Below are 21,608 nucleotides of genomic sequence, written 5' to 3'. Positions count from 1 at the left end.
TTCTAAGGTAGTCCGTTCTTCACCAGTTGCTCTTAAAAATCAGGCGCAAATCATGTGGAAACTTGGGCCCATTGTCTCTAAAAGTTGCTCCTCCACTGATAAGATGACTTGCCTGTAGTTATCGGGTCTATCTCCCTCCCCTTTTTTTAAACTCTGGTATAACGTTTCCAATCCTCCAGTCCTCTGGCACCGCCCCCGTATCTAAAGAGGTTTGGAAAATTGTGGCCAGATCCGTCACAATTTTCACCCTTACTTCCCTCACTAACCTAGGATACTGGGTACTTTTCTACTTTGAGGACAGCCAACCTTTTAAGCACATCCCCTTTGTCAATTTTTATCTTATCCAATATTGCTTCTACTTCCTCCTATACTGCTCCATTGGCAGCTTCCTCTTTTCCAGTGAAGACAGGTGCAAAGTACTCATTTAATACCTCAGCCATGCCCTCTGCCTCCACAAAAGTATCTCCTTTTTTGGTCCCTAATTGGCTCCACTCTTCTTTTGACTACTCTTTTACTTTTTATTTGTTTTAAAAGACTTTTGGGTTCCTTTTTATGTTAGCTGCTAATCTATTCTCATATTCTTTGCCACACTTATTCCCTTTTTAAGATCTCCTGTACTTTCTATATTCACCTTGGTTCTCTACTGTATTATGAATTGTGCATTTGTCATAACCCTCCTTTTTCTGTCTCATTTTAATCTCTATATCTTTTGTTATCTGGGGAGATCTAACTTTGGATGCCATTCCTTTCCCCCTCCTGGGAGTGTCTATTCTGTATCAAAACCATAAGAACATAAGGCATTGGGACCGCTTCTGGGGGAGATGGGACCTGTACAAACTGGATGGGTTGAACCTCAACAGTGCCAGGACCAATATCCTCACGGGGAGTTTTGCTAGTGCTGTTGGGGAGAGTTTAAACTAGCTTGGCGGGGGATGGGAACTTGAGAACAAATTCAGTCATCATCATAGGCAGTTCCTCGTATCGAGGATGACTTGCTTCCACACCAGAAAGGGATGAGTTCACAGGTGTTCAATGAAGGACCTAATTCCAGGTCCCGAACTACATCCTGAAGCGTGGAAGATGCATGTGCGTGGATTTTTTTAACATGGTGGCCGTTGCACACCAGCCACCACACAGGCTTGACAGAGCTAGGTCTAGGTCTTGATCCAGTGGCAAGGATTAACCAAGACGACTGGAGACCAGCTCTGCTGCACGGACCTAGTGCATGCACATATCACGGTGTGGGCTGGCCTGTGCTGCCCCTGGGCCCACATCTCTTCTGGGCCTCAAACTCTCACCTCTCCTGGGCTCCGATCCTGCTGTACCTGCCCATTCTCCAATCAGCGAACTGGACCCTGATGACGTCCAATCCAGTTTACAGTGATATCTGCAGCACCAGACTCTGAAATGGAAGGAAGTAAAGCTGAAATTGGATAGCAAGAATTTAGAAAGTGAATCTGTAAAACAGAGGAAGTGAGGATTAGTAAATAGTAATCAAGGAGGTCTTCCTGTGCTAAATGGTATATACTTTAATGCAAGGAGTATAGCGAATAAGGCGATGAGCTAAGAGCACAGCTAGACACTTGGGAGTATGATATTATAGCCATTCCAGAGACATGGCTGAAAGAGGGGCAGGCTTGGCAGCTCAATATTCCTGTTTATAGGATTTTTAGACAGGACAGAGAGGGGGGTGAAAGGGGGGGGTGGTGGAGGTCACAGTATTGAATAAAGAAACTATTACAGCGGTGAGGGGGGATGATATGTTCGATGGATCATCAAATGAGGCCACATGGGTCGAACTGAAAAATAAAAAAGGGGCGATCACACTGCTGGGCGTTTATATAGACCCCCAAACAATGGGGGGGAGATGGAGGAGCAAATGTGTAGGCAAATTGTTGTGAAGTCCAAAAACCATAGGGCAGTACTAATAGGGGATTTTAACGATCCTTACATTGATTGGGACAAATATTGTGTGAAGGGTATAGAGAGTGCGGAATTCTTAAAATGCATTCAAGAAAACTTTTTTAGTCAGTATGTAACAAGCCCAACACGCGAGGGACTGTTCTGGATTTTGTTTTGGGGAATGAAGCTGGGCAGGTGGAAAGGCGTATTAGTGAGAGAGTACTTAGGTGCTAGTGACCATAATATCGTCAGATTCAAGTTAGTTATGGATAAGGACAAGGATAGACCAAGAATAAAAGTCCCAAATTGGGGTAAAGCTAACTTTGCTAATTTAAAGAGTGATTTGGCTACAGTGGACTGGAAACAGCTACTTGTCGGTAAATCAGTGTCGGAACAGTGGGAAGCATTCAAGCAGGAGATCCGGAGGGTTCAGGCCAAACATGTGCCCTTAAAGAAAAAGGGTGGGAATAACAATTCTGGAACCCCTTGGATGTCTAGGGACTTTCAGGGGAGGACAAAGGAAAAAAGGGAAGCATATGTCATATACTGACGGCTAAATACTGTAGTAACTTTGGAGGAATATGGAAAGTTCAGAGGTAAAGTTAAAAAAGATATTAGGAATGCTAAGAGAGAGCATGAAAAATTCTTGGCAAGTAAAATTAAGGAAAATCCAAAGATGTTCTATAAATATATTAAGAGCAAGAGGATAACTAAAGAAAGGGTAGAGCCTATTGGAGACCATGAGGGTAATCTTTGTGTGGAGGCGGAAGATGTTGGTATGGTTCTTAATGAATACTTTGCGTCTGTTTTCACAAAGGAAAGGGGCAATGCAGATACTGCTATAGAGAGAGAGTGTGAAATTCTGAATGAAATAAACATAGTGAGAGAGGAGGTATTAAGGGGTTGAGCAGCTTTGAAAATGGTTAAATCCCCAGGCCCGGATGAAATGCATCCCAGGCTGTTGAGCGAAGTAAAAGAGGAAATAGCAGAGGCCTTGATCATGATTTTCTAGTTCTCTTTGGATTGGGGCAGAGTGCCGGAGGACTGTTAATGTGGTACCCTTGTTTAAGAAGGGAGAAAGGGATAGACTGAGTAATTACAGGCCTGTCAGCCTAACCTCAGTGGTGGGAAAATTATTGGAAAAAATCCTGAAAGTCAGGATAAATCTACATTTAGAAAGGCAAAGATTAATCAGGGACAGTCAGCATGGATTTGTTACGGGAAGATCGTGTTTAACTAACCTGATTGAATTTTTTGAAGAGGTAACCAGGATTTGAGGAGGTAACCAGGAGTGTAAATGAGGGTAGTGCGTACGATGTAGTGTATATGGACTTTAGCAAAGCTTTTGATGAAGTCCCACATGGTGGACTGATCACGAAGTTAAAGCCCATGGGATCCAGGGCAAAGTGGCAAGTTGGATCCAAAATTGGCTTAGAGGTAGGAAGCAAAGAGTAATGTTTGATGGATGTTTTTGTGACTGGACAATGTTTCCATTGGACTTCCGCAGGGCTCAGTACTAGGTCCCTTGCTTTTTGTGGTGTACATCTTGATTTGAATAAAGGGAGTATGATTAAGAAGTTTGCAGATTACACTAAAATTGACTGTGTGGTTGATAATGAAGAGGAAAGTTATGGACTGCAAGAGGATGTTGATCTACTGGTCAGGTGGGCAGAGCAGTGGCAAATGGAATTTAATTCGGAGAAGTGTGAGGTAATGCGCTTGGGAAGGGCTAATAAGGAAAGGGTATATACATTAAAAGTGTAGATGAACAAACGGACCTTAGAGTGCTTGTCCACAGATCCCTGAAAGTAGCAGGCCAGTTGGATAAGGTGGTTAAGAAGGCATTTGGAATGCTTGCCTTTATTGGCTGAGGCATAGAATACAAGAGGAGAGAGGTTATGCTTAAACTGTATAATACTCTGGTTTGGCGTGCAGTTCTGGTAGCCGTATTATAGGAAGGATGTGATTGCACTGGAGGGTGAGAGGAGGTTCACTAGGATGCTGCCTGGAATGGAGAATCTTGGCTATGAGGACAGATTGGATAGGCTGGCTTTGTTCTCATTGGAACAGAGGAGGTTGAGAGGAGACCTCATTGAAGTGTATAAAATTTTGAGAGGCCTGGATATAGTGGATAGCAAGGGCCTATTTCCCTTGGTGGAGGGGTCAATTACGAGGGGGCATAGTTTTAAGGTGGTTGGTGGAAGGTTCAGAGGGGATTTGAGGGGGAGGCTTCTTCACGCAGAGGGTTGTGGGGATATGGAACTCACTGCCTGAAAGGGTGGTGGATGTAGAAACATTGAAAAGATGCTTGGATGGGCACCTGAAATGCCATAACCTGGAGGGTTACGGACCTAGAGCTGGTAAGTGGGATTAGATTGGATAACCTCTTGTTGGCTGGTGCAGATACGATGGTTAGTACTACAGGGAATTGAAAAGGACCAGGGTGATCTCCTGGACTAGTTTCGATTGCCTGGATGGGTCGGAGAGGAATTTTCCAAGATTTTTTTTCCGAATTGGCCTGGGTTTTTTTATCTCTTTTTTTGCCTCTCCCAGGAGATCGCATGGCTCTGTTGTGGTGCAGGGGGTGTCGCAGTTTTGTGTGGCGGACTAGTTGGGCTGGACGCTCTTTAACTTTCCGCCATTGTTCATGTAACCTTCAGGGCTGCTGACCGAGGACCTTGTGGCTCTTTGTCAGCCGGCGCAGACACGATCAGCCGAAATGGCCTCCTTTTATGCTGTAGATTTATATGTTTCTAAGAATTCGGAGCAAGAGTAGCCCATATGGACCTTTGAGTCTGCTCTACCTTCTCTTTGAAGGCCTCTCATTGTTCAATTACTGTTTTGCCTACCAATTTTTGATTCCAAAATACCTGGGACAGATCACTTCTCAACTCACTGAAGTTAATCCTCCTCCAGTTAAGTATTTTTAGGCTTGATTGATCCTTATCCCTTTTCCATAACTATTCTAAACCTAACAATATGATCACAGTTCCCCAAATGCTCCCCCACTGAAACATGCTCCATTTGACCCACTTCATTCCCACAAATAGATCCAGCACGGCTTTCTTCCTATTGGGCAGGTAAAGTCATATGCGGCAAAGGAATATGGTTGTGCATATTGGAGGCCAGTCATCACAGCCTCAGGACATCATTGCAGGAGTTTCTCAGGGAAGCAATCCTGCTTCATCAATGACCTTCCCTCCTCCATAAGGTCTGCAGTGGGGCTGACCACTGCGGATTCCACGGTGTTGACCTCTATTCATAGCTCCTGAGGCTGATAAGTGGCAGGTGACATTAGTACCACATAAGTGTCAGCTAATGACCACCTTCAACAAGAGGAAGCCCAACTATCTCATGTTGACAATCAACACTGCAGTACATACAATTTCTTCTTCCTAGGCAGTCCCTCGGAGTCGAGGATGACTTGCTTCCACACTAATATGAGTTCTCAGGTGACTGCTGAGTCCAATGCGGGACCTACAGTCTCTGTCACAGGTGGGGCAGATTTTGGTTGGCGGGACGGGTGGATGGGGTGCTTGGGTTGTCGTACGTTCCTTCCGCTGTTTACACTTGGCTTTCGCGTGCTCCCGGTGAAGAGACTCGAGGTGTTCGGTGCCTTCCCGGATACTTCTCCTCCATTTTGAGCAATCTTGGGCCAGGGATGCCCAGTTGTCAGTGGGGATGTTGCACTTTTTCAAGGAGGCATTGCGGATGTTCTTGAAGCGTTTCCTCTGCCCACCTGGGGCTCGCTTTCCATGTCGGAGCTCTGAGCAGAGCGCTTGTTTTGGGAGTCTAGTATCGGGCATGCGGATGATGTGGCCCATCCAGCGGAGCTGATCAAGCATGGTCAATGCTGTGATGCTGGGGACATTGGCCTGAGCGAAAACACTGGCATTGGTGCACCTATCCTGCCAATGGATTTTCAGGATTTTGCAGAGGCAGCGTTAGTGGTACTTCTCCAGTGTTTTGAGGTGCCTGCTGAACGTAGTCCATGTCTCAGCCATAAAGGAGGGCGGGTATCACTACTACTCTGTAGACCATGAGCTTGGTGCTGGGTTTGAGGCCCTGTTCTTCAAACATTGTCTTCCTCAGGCGATCGAAGGCTGCACTGGCACACTAAAGGCGGTGTTGGACTTCGTCATCAACTTCTGCCCTTGTTGACAGTTGGCTCCCGAGATATGGAAAATGGTGCATGTTGTCCAAGGTCTCGTCATGGATCTTGATAATCGGGTTGGAAACATAGAAAATAGGTGCAGAAGTAGGCCATCCGGCCCTTCGAGCCTGCACCATCATTCAATAAGATCATGGCTGATCATTCCTTCAGTACCCCGTTCCTGCTTTCTCTCCATACCCCTTGATCCCTTTAGCCGCAAGGGCCATATCTAACTCCCTCTTGAATATGTCCAATGAACAGTACTGTGTGGCGGGGGCAGGTTGGTAGAGAACCTTTGTCTTACGGATGTTTAATGTAAGGCCCATACTCTCATATGCTTCAGTGAAGGTGTTGACGATGGTTTGGAGTTCGACCTCGTGAGTGTGCGCAGATGCAAGCATCGTATGCATACTGTAATTCAATGACAGGATGGGACGACCTTGAATCTGGACTGGAGGCGACGGAGGTAGAACAGTTTCCCATTTGTTCTGTAGATTAGCTTCACTCCTGCGGAGAGCTTATTGAGGGCGAGTTGGGGCAATGCAACAAGGAAGATCGAGAAGAGAGTTGGTGCGATGACACCGCACCCGGGCCGCATGTGTATTGGGTCTGTGGTGGATCAGTTGGTCAGGATTATGGCTTGTATGTCATCGTGAAGCTGATGGAGGATCGAGACGAACTTTTGAGGGCAGCCAAATTTGAGGAGGACACTCCATAATCCGTCCCGGTTGACAATGTTGAAGGCCTTTGTGAGGCCATGTACAGAAGCTGCTGCTGCTCTCAGCATTTTTCTTGAAATTAGCGCGTGGTGAAGGTCATGTCCATTGTGCTGCTTATTGGGTGGAATCCGCATTGCGACTCTGGAAGGAACTCTTCAGCCACTGGGAAAAGGCAATTGAGGAGGATTCCTGTAATGACTTTCCCTATGGCAGACAGCAGGGAAACTCCTCTAATTACCGCAGTCGGACTTGTCGCCTTTCTTGAAGATGGTCACGATTACGTCGTCTCTGAGATCCCGTGGCATGCTTGCCTCCTATATAAGAGAAATGAGTTCATGGATTCGCACCTATAGTGCTTCTCCGCCATGCTTTAGTGCTTCGGCGGGGATTCCATCTGCTCCTGAGGCCTTGTTGTTCTTCAGTTATCGGGTGGCCTTTTCAACCTCATACCGGGCTGGGGTTGTGTTGAGGTGGTGGCGGGTAGCATGCTGCGGGATGGAGTCAAGGACACTCGTGTCGAAGACAGAGTCTTGGTTAAGGAAATCTTTGAAGTGCTCGTTCCAGCGGACAGTGACTGCCTCTCTGCCCTTGCTGTGTATCTCTCCGTTCTTGGCCCTCAGTGGGGTAGGACCTGGTGTGCTTATGCCATCGGTGATCTTGACTGCACTAAAGAATCCACGCATGTCGTGGTTGTCATCTAGTTGCTTGATGATCTGCACTTTTTCCACCCAACATCTGTTCTTTATGTTGGACCTCGGCCTTCAGACGTCTGTAGAGCTGCTTTCTTGCTCGAGTTGTGTTGCTGCTTCCAGTTCAAGAATGCCTTGCACTTGCGGCTTAACAGCTCCTGGATCTCCTGGTTGTTCTTGTTGAGCCAGTCTTGATGTTTTCTGGCGGAGTGACCAAGCGTTTCTTCATAGGTGCTAATTATGGAGGCCTTGAGGGCAGACCAGGCACTGTGGACACTCTGTGTCTCCGATTCACTGGAAGTCGTCAGGTTGGTTGTGAGGCGCTGGCTGAATAGGGCTTTCTTAGCATGCTCCAGCATTGATTTTTCTGCAGCAGTGTTTCTGTTGCTGCCGCTGTTTTGAGGCTACATTGATTGACAGCGGATTAGATGGTGGTCCATTCAGCAGTCGTCAGCTCCTGTCATGGCGTGGATGATGCGGGACACCCTTGCGGTCCCTCGCTCGGATGATGGCATAGTCTAGCAGATGCTAGTGCTTGGAGCGAAGCTGTTGGCATGAAACCTTGTATTTGTCTGTCTGATGGAACATAGTGTTGGTTATGACAAGACCATGTTCTAAGTCTTTCGTCAGGTGAAGGGTACAGTTAGAATTGGCTTTCCTTACCCCCTCTCTGCCGATCACACCTCCCCAGAGGTCTGTGTCCTTCCCAACTCTGGCGTTAAAGTCGCTGAGGAGGATCAGCTTGTCGCCCGGAGGGGCTAGGGTCAGGTATTGTTAAAGACTGGAGTAGAATTCCTTTTTGGTCTCGTCTGTAGCTTCCAGTGTTGGGGCGTACACACTGATGACCTTAACGCATTGGTTCCGGGCTAGGGTGAGGCAAAGAGTCATGAGGCATTCGCTTATCCTGCAAGCGGAGTCTCTGAGATGCCCAACTAGCTCATTTTTTTAATGCCGAAACCTACCCATTGGAAGTGCCGTTCTTCTGGTTTACCTTTCCAGAAGAAGGTATAACCACCACCTTGTTCCTTGAGCTGGCCTTCCCCTGCCAGGTCCCAAACTTTATTTTTAAAGTGTGGAAGATGCCACAGAATGCACTGCACCAAACTGACCAAGGTTATTTCAACAGTATCTCCGTTGCAAACTCTACCACCATGAAGGAAACATTGTTGTGGAAACACCATCATCTCCAAGTTGCTCTCCAAGTCGTACACTATTCTGTCTTGCCATATATTCCTTCATCGTTGCTGTGTCAGTATCCTGGATTAACACCATCGTGGGAGCACCATCTGCACAAGGCCTGAAACGGTTCAAGGAGCAGGCGCACCCGAACCTTCTTGGGGCAACTGAGCCTTTTTACTTTAGAAAACATAGATATGAGGGTAATTTAATTGAAGTATTTAAAATGATGAAGGGACTAGACTTTGACTATTTGAACTCAATACTTTATGAAAAAGGCGGGATTCACATAAGATATGTAAGCATAAAAGTAGGTTAGATGTCGGGATTTTTTTTACGCGCATGGTTACTGATGATTCGAATAAGGCATTGGTTTGATGGTGAGTGCAGATTTGCTGCCACACATCAAAAAGCTGGATGAGTTCCTTCCTGTGGCTAATATTGTGTGTAGAAGGTAGGTGAGATGTTGGGTATCTACCTCTTGATCGCTGTGATCTTAATTTTATTTTATTGCCTTCAAGGATTGGAGAGGAATTTCATAGATTTCTCCCGTGAATTGGTCAGTGGGTTTAAAAAAAAAAAGAAGTTTTTTGTCCCTTCCAGGTAACTACGTGATTGTCGGTGGGAGGGAACATTGGTTGCTTTCTGTCTTGTTTGGAACTGGTCGGATGGACCAGCTGGTCATTTTTTGTCCGTCCTTTTGTGCATTAGTATCTAGGGATGAGCAATAAATGCGGTGTTGCTCGTGTCACCCACATCCCGTGAATAATATATATTTTTTTAAAAGGTAATGTTTTAATAAGTCACTGCTACTCTGCGCCACATGTTTACCGACTGTTTATTGTGTTTATTAGGATTGCTGATGGAAGGAAACGCCAGACCTGAATCAAAGGTGAAGTCTTGTAAAATTCAAGAAGTCCGAGCAAAGCTCCCACTACATTCGGATTCTGTTTTTGTGAATCCCTTGAAGACCAGATCTGTAAAGCTACCCATGCCAAATAAGGTAAAATGATGTAATTTTTATTGCATTTTATAATCCACTGCAGATTAGTGTTCATGCATGCAGGCTTCAGACAGGCTTTATTTCTTTGGAGATAATCGTCAAATGTTTTGGTGAAGTGATGTGTTTCATTTTGTTGCAAAGGCTTCTAGTTCAGGTAAGAAAATATTGCTTTTCAATTAAGTTATTGCATTGAGTGTTTGCAAACAATGAATTGGTTTCCCATAAAGGTTGTAACCATTCAACATTGGAGTATACCCTGAAGTAGTTTATCTCCATGTCCCTCAGCACTGACATTTAGTGTTAAAACAATTGACAGTTGGGCTCTTCTTTCATTTTAAATTACCTCCACAACCCCACCCCCTTATTTTGGACCAGCAGTCTATCTCCATAGGTCTGTTAGCACCGTTGGTCTTCTAGAACATAAGAAATAGGAGCTGAAGTAGGCCATTTGGCCCTTTTGAGTCTGCTCTGCCATTCAACAAGATCAAAGCTGATCTTCTACCTCAACTCCACTTTCCTGCACTATCTCCATATCCCTTGATTCCCTTTATATCCAAAAATCTATTGACCTATGTCTCGAATGTACTCCGCGACTGAGCATCATTGCCGTAGAAAATTCCAAAGATTCATAACCATTTGAGTAAAAGAATTTTTCCTCCTAATAGCCGACCACTTATTCTGAGACTGTGATCCCGTGTTCCAGATTCCTCAGCTAGGGCAAACATTTTCTCCGCATTAACCCTGTCAAGTCCCTTAAAGAATTTTATGTTTCAATGAGATCACCTCTTATTCTTCTAAACGCTAGGGAAATAAAGGCCTAGTCTACTCAATCTCTCCTAATTGTGCAATCCCCTCATCCCAGGAACCAGTCCAGTGAACCTTTGTTGCACTCCCTCTAATGCAAGTATGTATTTCCTTAGGTAAGGAGACCATAACTGTACTTGGTACTCCAGGTGTGTACTCACCAATGCCCTAAATAATTGTAGTAAGACTTTACTCTTGTACTTTAATCTCTGTGTAACAAAAGCTAACCTGCCATTTGCTTTTCTAATTGCTTGCTGAACCTGCATGTTAGCTTTCTGTGATTCATGTGCAAGGACACCCAGGTCTATCTGAATGCAAACATTAACACAAAAGCAAAATACTGCGGATGCTGGAATCTGGAATAAAAACAGAAAATGCTAGAAATCTCAGCAGGTCAGGCAGCATCTGTGGAGAGGAAGCAGAGTTAATGTTTAGGGTCGATGACCCTTCGTCAGAAATGCAAACATTTCCCAGTCTCTGACCATTCAAAAAATATTCTGCTTTTTTGTTTTTCTAACCAAAGTGGATAACTTCACACTGTCTCACATTGTATTCCATTTGCCATGTTCTTGCCCACTCAGTCAACCTGTCTATGGGCCCAAGTTTCCACACGCGCCTAGAACGGCGCAGTCCCGACCTGGACGCCCGTTTTTTGCGCCACAAAGTGCGCCTAAAATAATCCTCGGTATTCTCCATCGACTTGCAGGTCCTCTGGCTCTCGGCGCAGCCAGCACGAGCTGTGGGGGGGCGGAGCCAGGTCCCTGCGCTGAAAACAGTGCCGGGACCTCTGCACATGCGCGCTACAGTCGGCACGCAAGTGTAGTAGCTCCAGGCGCCGAACTGTGTGGGAGGGGCCCGAAGCACGCAGCCCCTAGCCCTGGCTGAATGGCCTCACTGGGGCTGCGTGAATAAGGCTCCTCCCACGGCCAGCTCCTGCTCCCCCTCCCCCCCCCCCCCCCCCGACCAGACCCGACACTTGCTCCCTGCCTCCGGACCAGACCCGACACCCGCCCTCCGGACCAGACCCGAAACCCGCTCCCCACCCCCCCCCCCCCCCCCTCTGCCTCCGGACAAGACCTGACACCCGCGCCCCCCCCCCCCCCCCCCGACTGACCCGACCCGACCCGCGCTCCTGTTCCCGCTCCCCGCCTCCCCGACTGGACCTGACCCGACCCGACCCGCGCTCCTGTTCCCGCTCCCCGACTGGACCCGACCCGACCCGCGCTCCTGCTCCCGCTCCCCCCCCCCCCGACTGGACCCGACCCGACCCGACCCGACCCGTGCTCCTGTTCCCGCCTCCCCGACTCGACCCGACCCGACCCGCGCTCCTGTTCCCGCTCCCCGCCCCCCCCGACTGGACCCAACCCGACCCGCGCTCCCGTCCCCCGACCCGACCCCCCCCACTGGACCCGACCCGACTCCCGCTCCCGGACTGGATCCGACCTGATCTCCCCCCCCCCCACCTCTCCCTCCTCTCTCTCTCTCTCTCTCTCTCTCTCTCTCTCTCTCTCTCTCTCTCTCTCTCTCTCTCTTTCACCCCCCCCTCTCTCTCTTTCACCCCCCCCTCTCTCTCTATCTCTTTCCCCCCCCCCCCTCTCTCTCTCTCTTCCCCCTCCCCGACCCGAACCTCCCCGACCCAACCCAACCCAACGCCACCTACCTGTAAATCTGGTGCTGGGGACGGGCCCTGCTCGAAGTCTCGGGCCGGCCCGTTCAGCCTTCGGTCCCGAAAGGCCTGCCTGAAGCACTTTCACACAGGTAGGAAGATGGTTTATTTAATCTTTTCTTTGCTTATAAATGTTTATTCAGGTTGGATTTATTTGTATAATATTTGTATAAGTATAAATAAGGATTTATTATAGAATTTAATGACTTCCCTTCCTCCCCCCCCCAACCTCGTTCTGGACGCCTAATTTGTAACCTGCGCCTGATTTTTTAATGTGTAGAACAGATTTTTTCAGTTCTACAAAAATCTTCACTTGCTCCATTCTACTTTAGTTTGGAGTACGTTTTCACTGTGGAAACTTTCAAATCAGTCGTCAGTGGCTGGACACGCCCCCTTTTGAAGAAAAAATTCTGTTCCAAAGTAGAACTTTTCTACCTGACTAGAACTGCAGAAAAAAAATGTGGAGAATTGCGATTTCTAAGATAGTCCGTTCTCCACCAGTTGCTCCTAAAAATCAGGCGCAAATCATGTGGAAACTTGGGCCCATAATCTCACTACAGCCTCTTTGCGTCCTCCTCGCAGCTCACTTCTTCACCTATCATCAGCAAACTTGGATACGTTAGACTCAGTCCCTTCATCTAAGTCATTAATCTAAATTGTAAATAGTTGAGGCCCAAGCACTGATCCTTGCGGTATTCCACTAGTTACAGCCTGCCGACCCAAAAAAGTTATCTTCATTCTTACTCTCTGTTTTCTGTCCATTAACCAATCCGCAATCCATGTTAATATATTACCTCCAATCCCAGGAGTCCTAATTTTGTGTAATAATCTCTTGTGTGACACCTTATCGAATCCTTTTTGAAAATCCAAATACACCACATCCACTGGTTCCCCCTTACCCATCCTACTAGTTACATCTTCAAAGAACTCTTAACAGATTTGTGAAACACTATTTCCCTTTCATTAAACCATGTTGACTCTGCCTAATCATTATACGATGTTCTAAGTGCCCTGTTACGATGTCCCTAATAGATTCTAGTATGTCAGATGTCAGGTCTATAGTTCCCCATTTATTTATTTCTTAAATAGCAGGGTTAAGTTTGCTACCTTCCAAAGTTATTGCAAAATAGTTTTGCCATTTGTCAGTACAGCCATCTTTATCATCATACTCTTTCTGTTTCGAGCAAGATAGCCATTGGGCTGCTTAAAACTAGAAAACGCCACACTTCTTCCATTCACATGGGACCTCTGGCGAGTCTCACGCGTTCGAGCCATCCGAGCCTACCGCAGGCTTCCTACCACATCAACCATCGACGACGTCCGACGACCCCCGGCGACCTCCGATGTCCTCCGGAGGCGGCACCCTCAACCTGGACCTGGCTATCGGGCCTCGCCCCCCGGCGACAATCGGAATACCTCCAGCTGCAGCAGATGGGCCTCTCCTCCACGACAGAGTCTGGACCTCCGACGAAGGCTGGACCTCCCGTGGCAAGAGACGACCTCCTCCTTCAGCGACGACCAGAGCTCTCCTTCCCCACTGGCAACCTGGCCTCTTCTCCACCTCCAACACATGGTGCGTTCCATGGCTGTGATCCCCCTGCCCTTCCACACTGAACCCCGATGGGCCACTGACCCTTCCAATGCCTGCCCCCAACCAGGCCTCGGATCACCTACCACCAAGGGCGCTATCCAGCGCCGAGCCTGCGGCCAACATCTCGCTGTAGACAACTAGGCCCATACAGCACTGCCTGGTCTCCAGTCATCTTGGACCCCCTTGCCATTGGATCAAGACCTCGCTCAGCTCAGCCAGTGTGGTAGCCGGTGTGCAACGACCACCCCATGTTAAAAGAACTCACGCACAGGCATCTTCCACTCCGTTAATATGAAGTTCGGGACCTGGAACGTCAGCACCCTCATGGACGACCCCAACAGCGACAGGCCGGAATGCCGCGCCGCCATAGTTGCCCGGGAACTTAGACACTTTGATATTGACATCGCTGCCCTAAGCAAGACCCGGCGGGCAGAGGAAGGCCAGCTCAAGGAACAAGGTGGAGGTTATACATTCTTCTGGAAAGGGAAACCACAGGAAGAACGCTGACTCCACGGAGTTGGCTTCGCCATCAAAAACAAGCTGGTTGACCGCCTCAAAGATTCCCCCTGTGGGGCTAAAGAATGCCTCATGACTCTTTGACTCACCCTATCCCGGAACCAGTGCACCACAGTCATTAGTGTGAGCGCCCCAACACTCGATGCAACTGATGAGGCCAAAGAGGGTTTTTACACCAACCTTAAAAAAAATCCCTGTCCTGCGTCCCCACGGCCGACGAATTGATCCTCCTTGGTGACTTCAATGCCAGGGTTGGCAAGGACACAGACCACTGGCGGGGGGGGGGGGGGGCGTGATCGGCAGAGAGGGGGTAGGGAAAGCCAGTGGTACCCTACTCCTGACAAAATGTCTAGAGCACAAACTTGTCATCACCAACACCTTGTTCTGCCAGATTGACAAATACAAGGCATCGTGGCAATACTCTCGTTCCAAGCACTGGCACCTGCTCGACTATGTTATCGTCCGAGCCAGGGATCGCAAGGATGTGCACATCACCCGCACCATGACAGGAGCCGACGACTGCTGGACGGACCACCGCCCAATCCTGTTGATACTGGATACTTTTCCCTTCAATCTGTTTCAGCGAATTCACTGACACACGAACACTTTTAGTCTTAGCAACATAAGACCTTTATTCTGTAGATACTCCGGCCGGGACCTGTTAAGATAAAGGGAACACTCTCGATTCGAGCCTGTCCACCTCTCTCTTGACAAGTTCCGTAACAGTACAAAAGCTCAACACTTATACATTGTTACAGCAGAACACATTTGAGTGACATTCAGTTTATACAATCATTAGTCGACTTCGCCCATAGCATACCCAATTGCAGGCGGACAACTCCCCTAATCGGCAGATCCCAGAAATGTGTTTACTGTTTCGATTGTCATCGCATTTCCCTATTTCATGGCTGGATATAGCAGCCCCTCGTCTGACTCATGCCTGACTTTGCTTTTTCGCGTAACTCGTGTTTGACCACAACTCTGAGTAACCCCTTTTTGTGTCAACATTGCAAATATCTCAGCTTGACATTTTCTTTTAGCCATTTTCCCATGATTCCCTATCTCCATCCTTTTGCCACCTTCTCTGGCCATCTACCACTTTCGCAATCCTTTTACACATTCTCAATCCGATCCATCATCAACATCAACATAGTCCCAAAGGGGGCAGCAGAAGCAGTGCCACAAAAAAGTCAATGCCGGAGCACTTAAGGACCCAGCTAAGAGAGCCCTATACAGCCAACGCCTCACAGCTAACCTGGCATGCCTTGACAACCCCGAGACGCAGAATGCCCACAGCGCTTGGTCTGCCCTCCAGCCCTCCATAACCAGTGCCTGCAAAGAGACACTTGGTCACTCAACCAGGAAACTCCAGGACTGGTTTGATGAGAATGATCAGGAGAGCCAAGAGCTAATAAGATCGCAAGTGCAGGGCATTTCTGAGCCTTAAACAACAACCCAACGCGGGAGCAGGAAAGCAGCATTACAGACGGCTCAAGGCTGAGGTCCAACAAAAAACCCGGGACATAAAGAACAGGTGGTGGATGGAGAAAGCACAAGAGATACAGCAGCTGGCCGACAGCCATGATGTGCGAGGATTCTTCGTCGCAGTCAAGGCCACCTACGGGCCAACCACCCAAGGCCCTATCCCACTCCTGGCCAAGAACGGGGAAACACTCATCAAGGACACTGAGGCAGTCAGGGCCCACTGGAAGGAGCACTTTGAAGAGCTCCTCAATCGAGACTCTGCCTTTGACTCGAGTGTTCTCAACTCCATCCCGCAGCATGCTACCCGCCACCACCTCAGTGAGACCCCAACACTGCACGAGGTAGAAAAAGCCATAAGACAGCTTAAAAACAACAAGGCTACGGGTGAGGATGGAATCCGTGTTAAGGCATTGAAGTATGGCAGAGAGGCACTGCTGGTGCAAATACACGACCTCATCTCTCTCATCTGGAGGGAGGAGAGCATGCCGGGGGATCTCAGAGATGCAGTAATCTTGACCATCTTTAAAAAAAGGGGACGTCTGACTGCGGCAACTACAGAGGAATCACCCTGCTATCAGTCCTCCTCAACCGTCGTTTTCCCGTGGCCGAGGAGCTCCTCCCGGAGTCACAGTGCGGATTTCGTCCCCTAACGGACATGAATTTTACAGCACGACAGCTTCAGGAAAAATGCAGGGAACAGCGCCAGCCCTTATACATGGCCGCCTTCGACCTTACAAAGGCCTTTGACACTGTCAACCGCGAGGGTCTATGGAGCGTCCTCCTCCGTTTCGGATGCCCCCAAAATTACGTCACCACCTTCCGGCCTGCTCCACGACGACATGCAGGCCGTGATCCTTACCAACGGATCCCATCACAGACCCAATCCACGTCCAGACCGGGGTCAAACAGGGCTGCGTCATTGCCCAACCCTCTTCTCTATCTTTCTCGCCGCCATGCTCCACCCCACAGTCAACAAGTTCCCCGCTGGAGTGGAACTAAACTACAGAACCAGTGGGAACCTGTTCAACAGGCTAAATCCAAGACCACCCCAACCTCTGTCGTCGAGCTAAAGTATGTGGACGACGCCTGCGTCTGCGCACATACAGAGGGTGCACTCCAGGGCGTATTTACTGAGGCGGACGAAAACATGGGCCTTACGCTAAACATTCGTAAGACAAAGATCCTCCACCAGCCTGTCCTCACCGCACAGCACTACCCCAAGTCATCAAGATCCATGGCGCGGCCCTGGACACCGTGGACCACTTCCCATATCTCGTGGGCCTCCTATCAACAAGAGCAGGCATGAACGACGAGATCCAACACCGCCTCCAGTGCGCCAGTGCAGCCTTCAGCCGCCTGAGGAAAAGAGTGTTTGAAGACAAAGCCCTCAAAACTGCCATCACGCTTATAGTCTACAGGGCTGTAGTAATACCTGCCCTCCTGTATGGCTCAGAGACATGAACCATGTACAGTAGACATCTCAAGTCGCTGGAGAAATATCACCAACGATGTCTCCGCAAAATCCTACAAATCTCCTGGGAGGGCAGGCTCATCAACATCAGCGTCCTCATTCAGGCTAACATTCCCAGCATTGAAGCACTGACCACACTCTTTCAACTCCGCTGGGAGGTCACATAGTCCACATGCAAGACACGAGACTCCCAAAGCAAGTGCCACACTCGGAGCTCACTCATGGTAAATGAGCCAAAGGTGGACAACGGAAACACTACAAAGGCACCCTCAAAGCCTCCCTGATAAAGTACAACATCCTCACTGACACCTGGGAGTCCCTGGCCAAAGACTTTGTTACTTTCTCTGTCCCTTCCTGACCCACTCTGCTTAATTCTGAAGAGATATAAATGATTTGAATGTAGGAGACACAATATCAAAAATTTCAGACACAAAACCAAGGCGTGTGATTAACTGAGAGGATTGTAGTGATTTCACAACAAAAACAGATTATTAGGTTGGGGAATAGATGCCAGATAAAATTATAGCTCTTCCACTCTTTTTCCTGCCCTCCTGTGCAGCAGAGCCACCCACGGTGCCATGAACGTGGCTGCTGCTGCTCTCCCCTGATGAGTCATCCCCCTCAACAGTAACCAAAACGGTGTATCTGTTTTGCAGGGGGATGACTGCAGAGGATCCCTGCACTACTTTCCTTGCACTGCTCTTCCTGTTGGTCACCTATTCCCTATCTGGCTGTGTACCCTGTTCCTGCGGTAAGACCTAGCAAAGGACGACTAAAAAAAAATAGAGAAAATAGTTTGAGAGTAAACTAGCAAGAAATATAAAAACAGACAGTAAGAGCCTTCTACAGGTATATAAAAAAGGAAGAGAGTAGCTAAAGTAAATATTGGTCCCTTCGAGGATGAGATTGGGGAATTAACAATGGGAAACAAAAAGCAACTTATAAATTAAGTGGGGAGAGATTACAAAATGCTGCGGTTCAGAGGGACCTGGGGGTTGTTTTACATGAAACAAAAAGTTAACATGCAGGTACAGCAAGTAATTTGGAAGGTAAATGTAATGTTGGCCTTTATTGCAAGGGGGATGGAGTATAAAAGTAGGGAAGTCCTGCTACAACTGTACAGGGCGATGGTGAGAGCACACCTGGAGTACTGCATACAGTACTGAGTACATAATGCGGATGGGATAGCAGCTCCCTCGGGAGCTCTGCCCAAACAAGCCTTCATCTGACCACCTGATGCCATCTTCCACTTCTCTCGCTCAAACCTCCCGAGCCCACCCCCCCCCCCCCCCACACTGTCTAAGCTCCCTCTGGTCCTAACTCAGAACCTCAAAGTAATCTACCTACCCCTAAAACCCTAAAATCCCGTGCTACAAGGGCCCACTGCCCATCCCCCACCCCCCTTCCAGGCTCAGCTCCCCGCTGCCAAGTCCCCTCCAATTGGACCCTCGCTTCTCGGTCCCCAAGGACAACTCAGCTGCTCCAACTGACCGCCAGCGTTTTCAATGATGGTGAGCCTCCGACCAGCTTTAAACACAGGTTTGGGCCTACCTCATGCTCGGGCCTCCATCCATTGGTGACGTCCTGGACTTCATCCATTGGCGACGTCCTGGCCTCCCTCCAACGACGTCCTGGCCTCCCTCTGGCTACTGGCCCCACTCAGCATGTGGTGTGCACAATGGCTGTGGTCACTCTGACCCCTCCTCCTTCCACAAAATGGACTTCCCAATGCCTGCCCTCAACCAGGCCTCGGATCTCTTTTCATCTCACCGAAGGGTGCTGCTCAGTGCCGAGCTTACGGCCCGCATCTCGCCGTAGGCAGTTAGGTTCATACAGCAGTGCCTGGTCTCGTCATCTTGGACCCCCTTGCCACTGGACCAAGACCGTGCTCAGCTAAGCCCGTGTGGTGGCCAGTGTGCTGCGGCCACCCCACATTAAAAGAACTTGCGCACAGACATCTTCCACCCTTCACAATGATGTTCGGGATCTGGAATGTCAGGACCCTCATGGACAACTCCAACAGGGACAGAGCGGAATGCCACACCGCCATAGTTGCCCGGGAACTTAGATGCTTCGATGTCGACATCGCCGCCTTAAGCGAGACCCGGCGGGCAGGGGAAGGCCAGCTCAAGAAACAAGGTGGAGGTTACACCTACTTCTGGAAAGGCAAACCAGAGGAAGAACGCCGCCTCCATGGAGTCCGTTTCGCTATCAAGAATGAGCTGGTCGACCGCCTCAGAGACCCCCCCTGCGGGATTAGCGAACGTCTCATGACTCTCTGACTCATCCTATCCCAGAACCAGTGTGCCACAGTTATCAGTGCGTACGCCCCAACACTCAATGCAACAGATGAGACCAAAGAGGGTTTTTACTCATGCCTTGAACAATCCGTGTCCCGCGTTCCTACTGATGACAAACTGATCCTCCTCGGCGACTTCAACGCCAGGGTCGGTAAGGACACAGATCTCTGGGGAGGCATGATCGGCAGAGAGGGGGTAGGGAAAACCAACTCCAGCAGTACCCTGCTCCTGACAAAATGCCTAGAACACGACCTTGTCATCACCAACATCTTGTTCTGCCAGAGGGATAATTACAAGGCGTCGTGGCAACACCCCCGCTCCAAGCACTGGCACCTGCTCGATGACGTCATCGTTCGAACCAGGGATCGCAAAGATGTACGCATCGCCCGCGCCATGACAGGAGCAGACAACTGCTGGATGGACCACCGTCTAATCTGTTGCATCATCAACATCAATATAGCCCCAAAGCGGCGACGGCAGTGGAAGCAGTGCCGCAGAAAAATCAATGCCGGGGCACTAAAAGACTCAGCTAAGAGAGCCCTAAACAGCCAGTGCATCAATGCTAAGCTGGCGACACATGATGACCCCGAGACGCAGAATGTCCACAGCACTTGGTCTGCCCTCCAGGCCACCATAACCAGTGCCTGCGAAAAGGCGCTTGGTCACTCAATGAGGAAACACCAGGAGATCCAAGAGCTAATAAATCGCAAGCACAGGGCATTTCCGAACCTAAAACAGCAACCCAACTTGGGAGCAGCAAAGCAGCTTTACAAATGGCTTACGGCCGACGTCCAACAAAAAATCCTGCGACCTAAAGAATAGATGGTGGGTGGAGAAAGCACAGGAGACGCAGCAGCTGGCCGACAGCCATGATGTGCGAGGATTCTTCACCGCAGTCAAGGCCACCTATGGCCCAAGCACCCAAGACCCCACCCCACTTCTGGCAAAGAACGGAGGAGATATTCAAGGACACCGAGGCAGTCAGGACCCGCTGGAAGGAGCACTTCGAAGATCTCCTTAACTCTGCCTTTGACTCGAGTGTCTTCGACTCCATTCTGCAACATGCTACCCGCTACCATCTCAGCAAAACCCCAGCCCTGCACGAGATAGAAAAGTCCATCCGCCAGCTCAAGAACTACAAGGCAATGGGAGTGGATGGAATTCACGCTGAGGTACTAAAGTATGGCAGAGAGGTACTATTGGCACAAATGCATGACCTCATCTCTCTCGGCTGGAAGGAGGAGAGCATGCCGGGAGATCTCAGAGATGCAGTAATCGTGACCATCTTTGAAAAAGGGGACAAGTCTGACTTCGGCAACTACAGAGGCATGTCCCTGTTAATCAGCCACTGGGAAAGTCATCGGTAGAATCCTCCTCAACCATCTTCTCCCTGTGGCTGAGGAGCTCCTCCCGGAGTCACAGTGCGGATTTCGTCCACTACGGGGTACAACAGACATGATCTTTACAGCGCGACAACTGCAAGAGAAATGCAGGGAACAGCACCAATCCTTTGGCCTTTGACACTGTCAACCGCGAGGGACTATGGAGCATCCTCCTCAGTTTCGGCTGCCCCCAAAAGTTTGTTGCCATCCTCCGCCTGCTCCACGATGACATGCAAGTCATGATCCTAACCAACGGATCCATCACAGACCCAATCCACGTCCGGACCGGGGGTCAAGCAGGGTTGCGTCATCGAGCCAACCCTCTTCTCGATCTACCTCGCTGCAATACTCTACCTCACACTCAACAAGCTCCCCGCTGGAGTGGAACTAAACTACAGAACCAGTGAGAACCTGTTCAACCTTCGTCGTCTCCAGCCCAAATCCAAAACCGTCCCAACCTCTGTCATCAAGCTACAATACGCGGACGACGCTTGCGTCTGCGCATATTCAGAGACTAAACTCGCAAGTCATAGTCAACATCTTCACTGAGGCGTACGAAAGCATGGGCCTTACACTAAACATCCGTAAGACAAAGGTCCTCCAGCAACCTGACCTCGCCACACAGCACCGCCCCCAGTCATCAAGATCCATGGCACGGTCTTGGACAATGTGGACCACTTTCCATGCCTCGGAAGCAAGGGCAGACATCGACGACAAGGTTCAACAAACATCGCCTCCAGTGCGTCAGCAC

General features: G+C 49.1%; 1 protein-coding gene across 3 annotated transcripts in view; it reads left to right on the top strand.

Annotated features, from left to right (window-relative positions):
- Positions 1–21,608, top strand: part of kiaa1328 (KIAA1328 ortholog) — a 358,800-nt gene that overhangs the window by 31,272 nt on the left and 305,920 nt on the right. For all 3 annotated transcript variants that reach the window (XM_070868047.1, XM_070868053.1, XM_070868042.1), the window contains one exon: positions 9,494–9,642. In XM_070868047.1, the coding sequence (XP_070724148.1) occupies positions 9,502–9,642 (141 nt within the window). In that variant the 5' untranslated portion in view covers positions 9,494–9,501. The remainder of the gene's footprint in view (positions 1–9,493; positions 9,643–21,608) is intronic.

Source organism: Pristiophorus japonicus, chromosome 2 (assembly GCF_044704955.1).
Source record: "Pristiophorus japonicus isolate sPriJap1 chromosome 2, sPriJap1.hap1, whole genome shotgun sequence".
NCBI classification, from domain to species: Eukaryota; Metazoa; Chordata; class Chondrichthyes; family Pristiophoridae; genus Pristiophorus; species Pristiophorus japonicus.
Note: the sequence above shows the minus strand (reverse complement) of the source record. Positions and strands in the feature narration are given on the sequence as shown.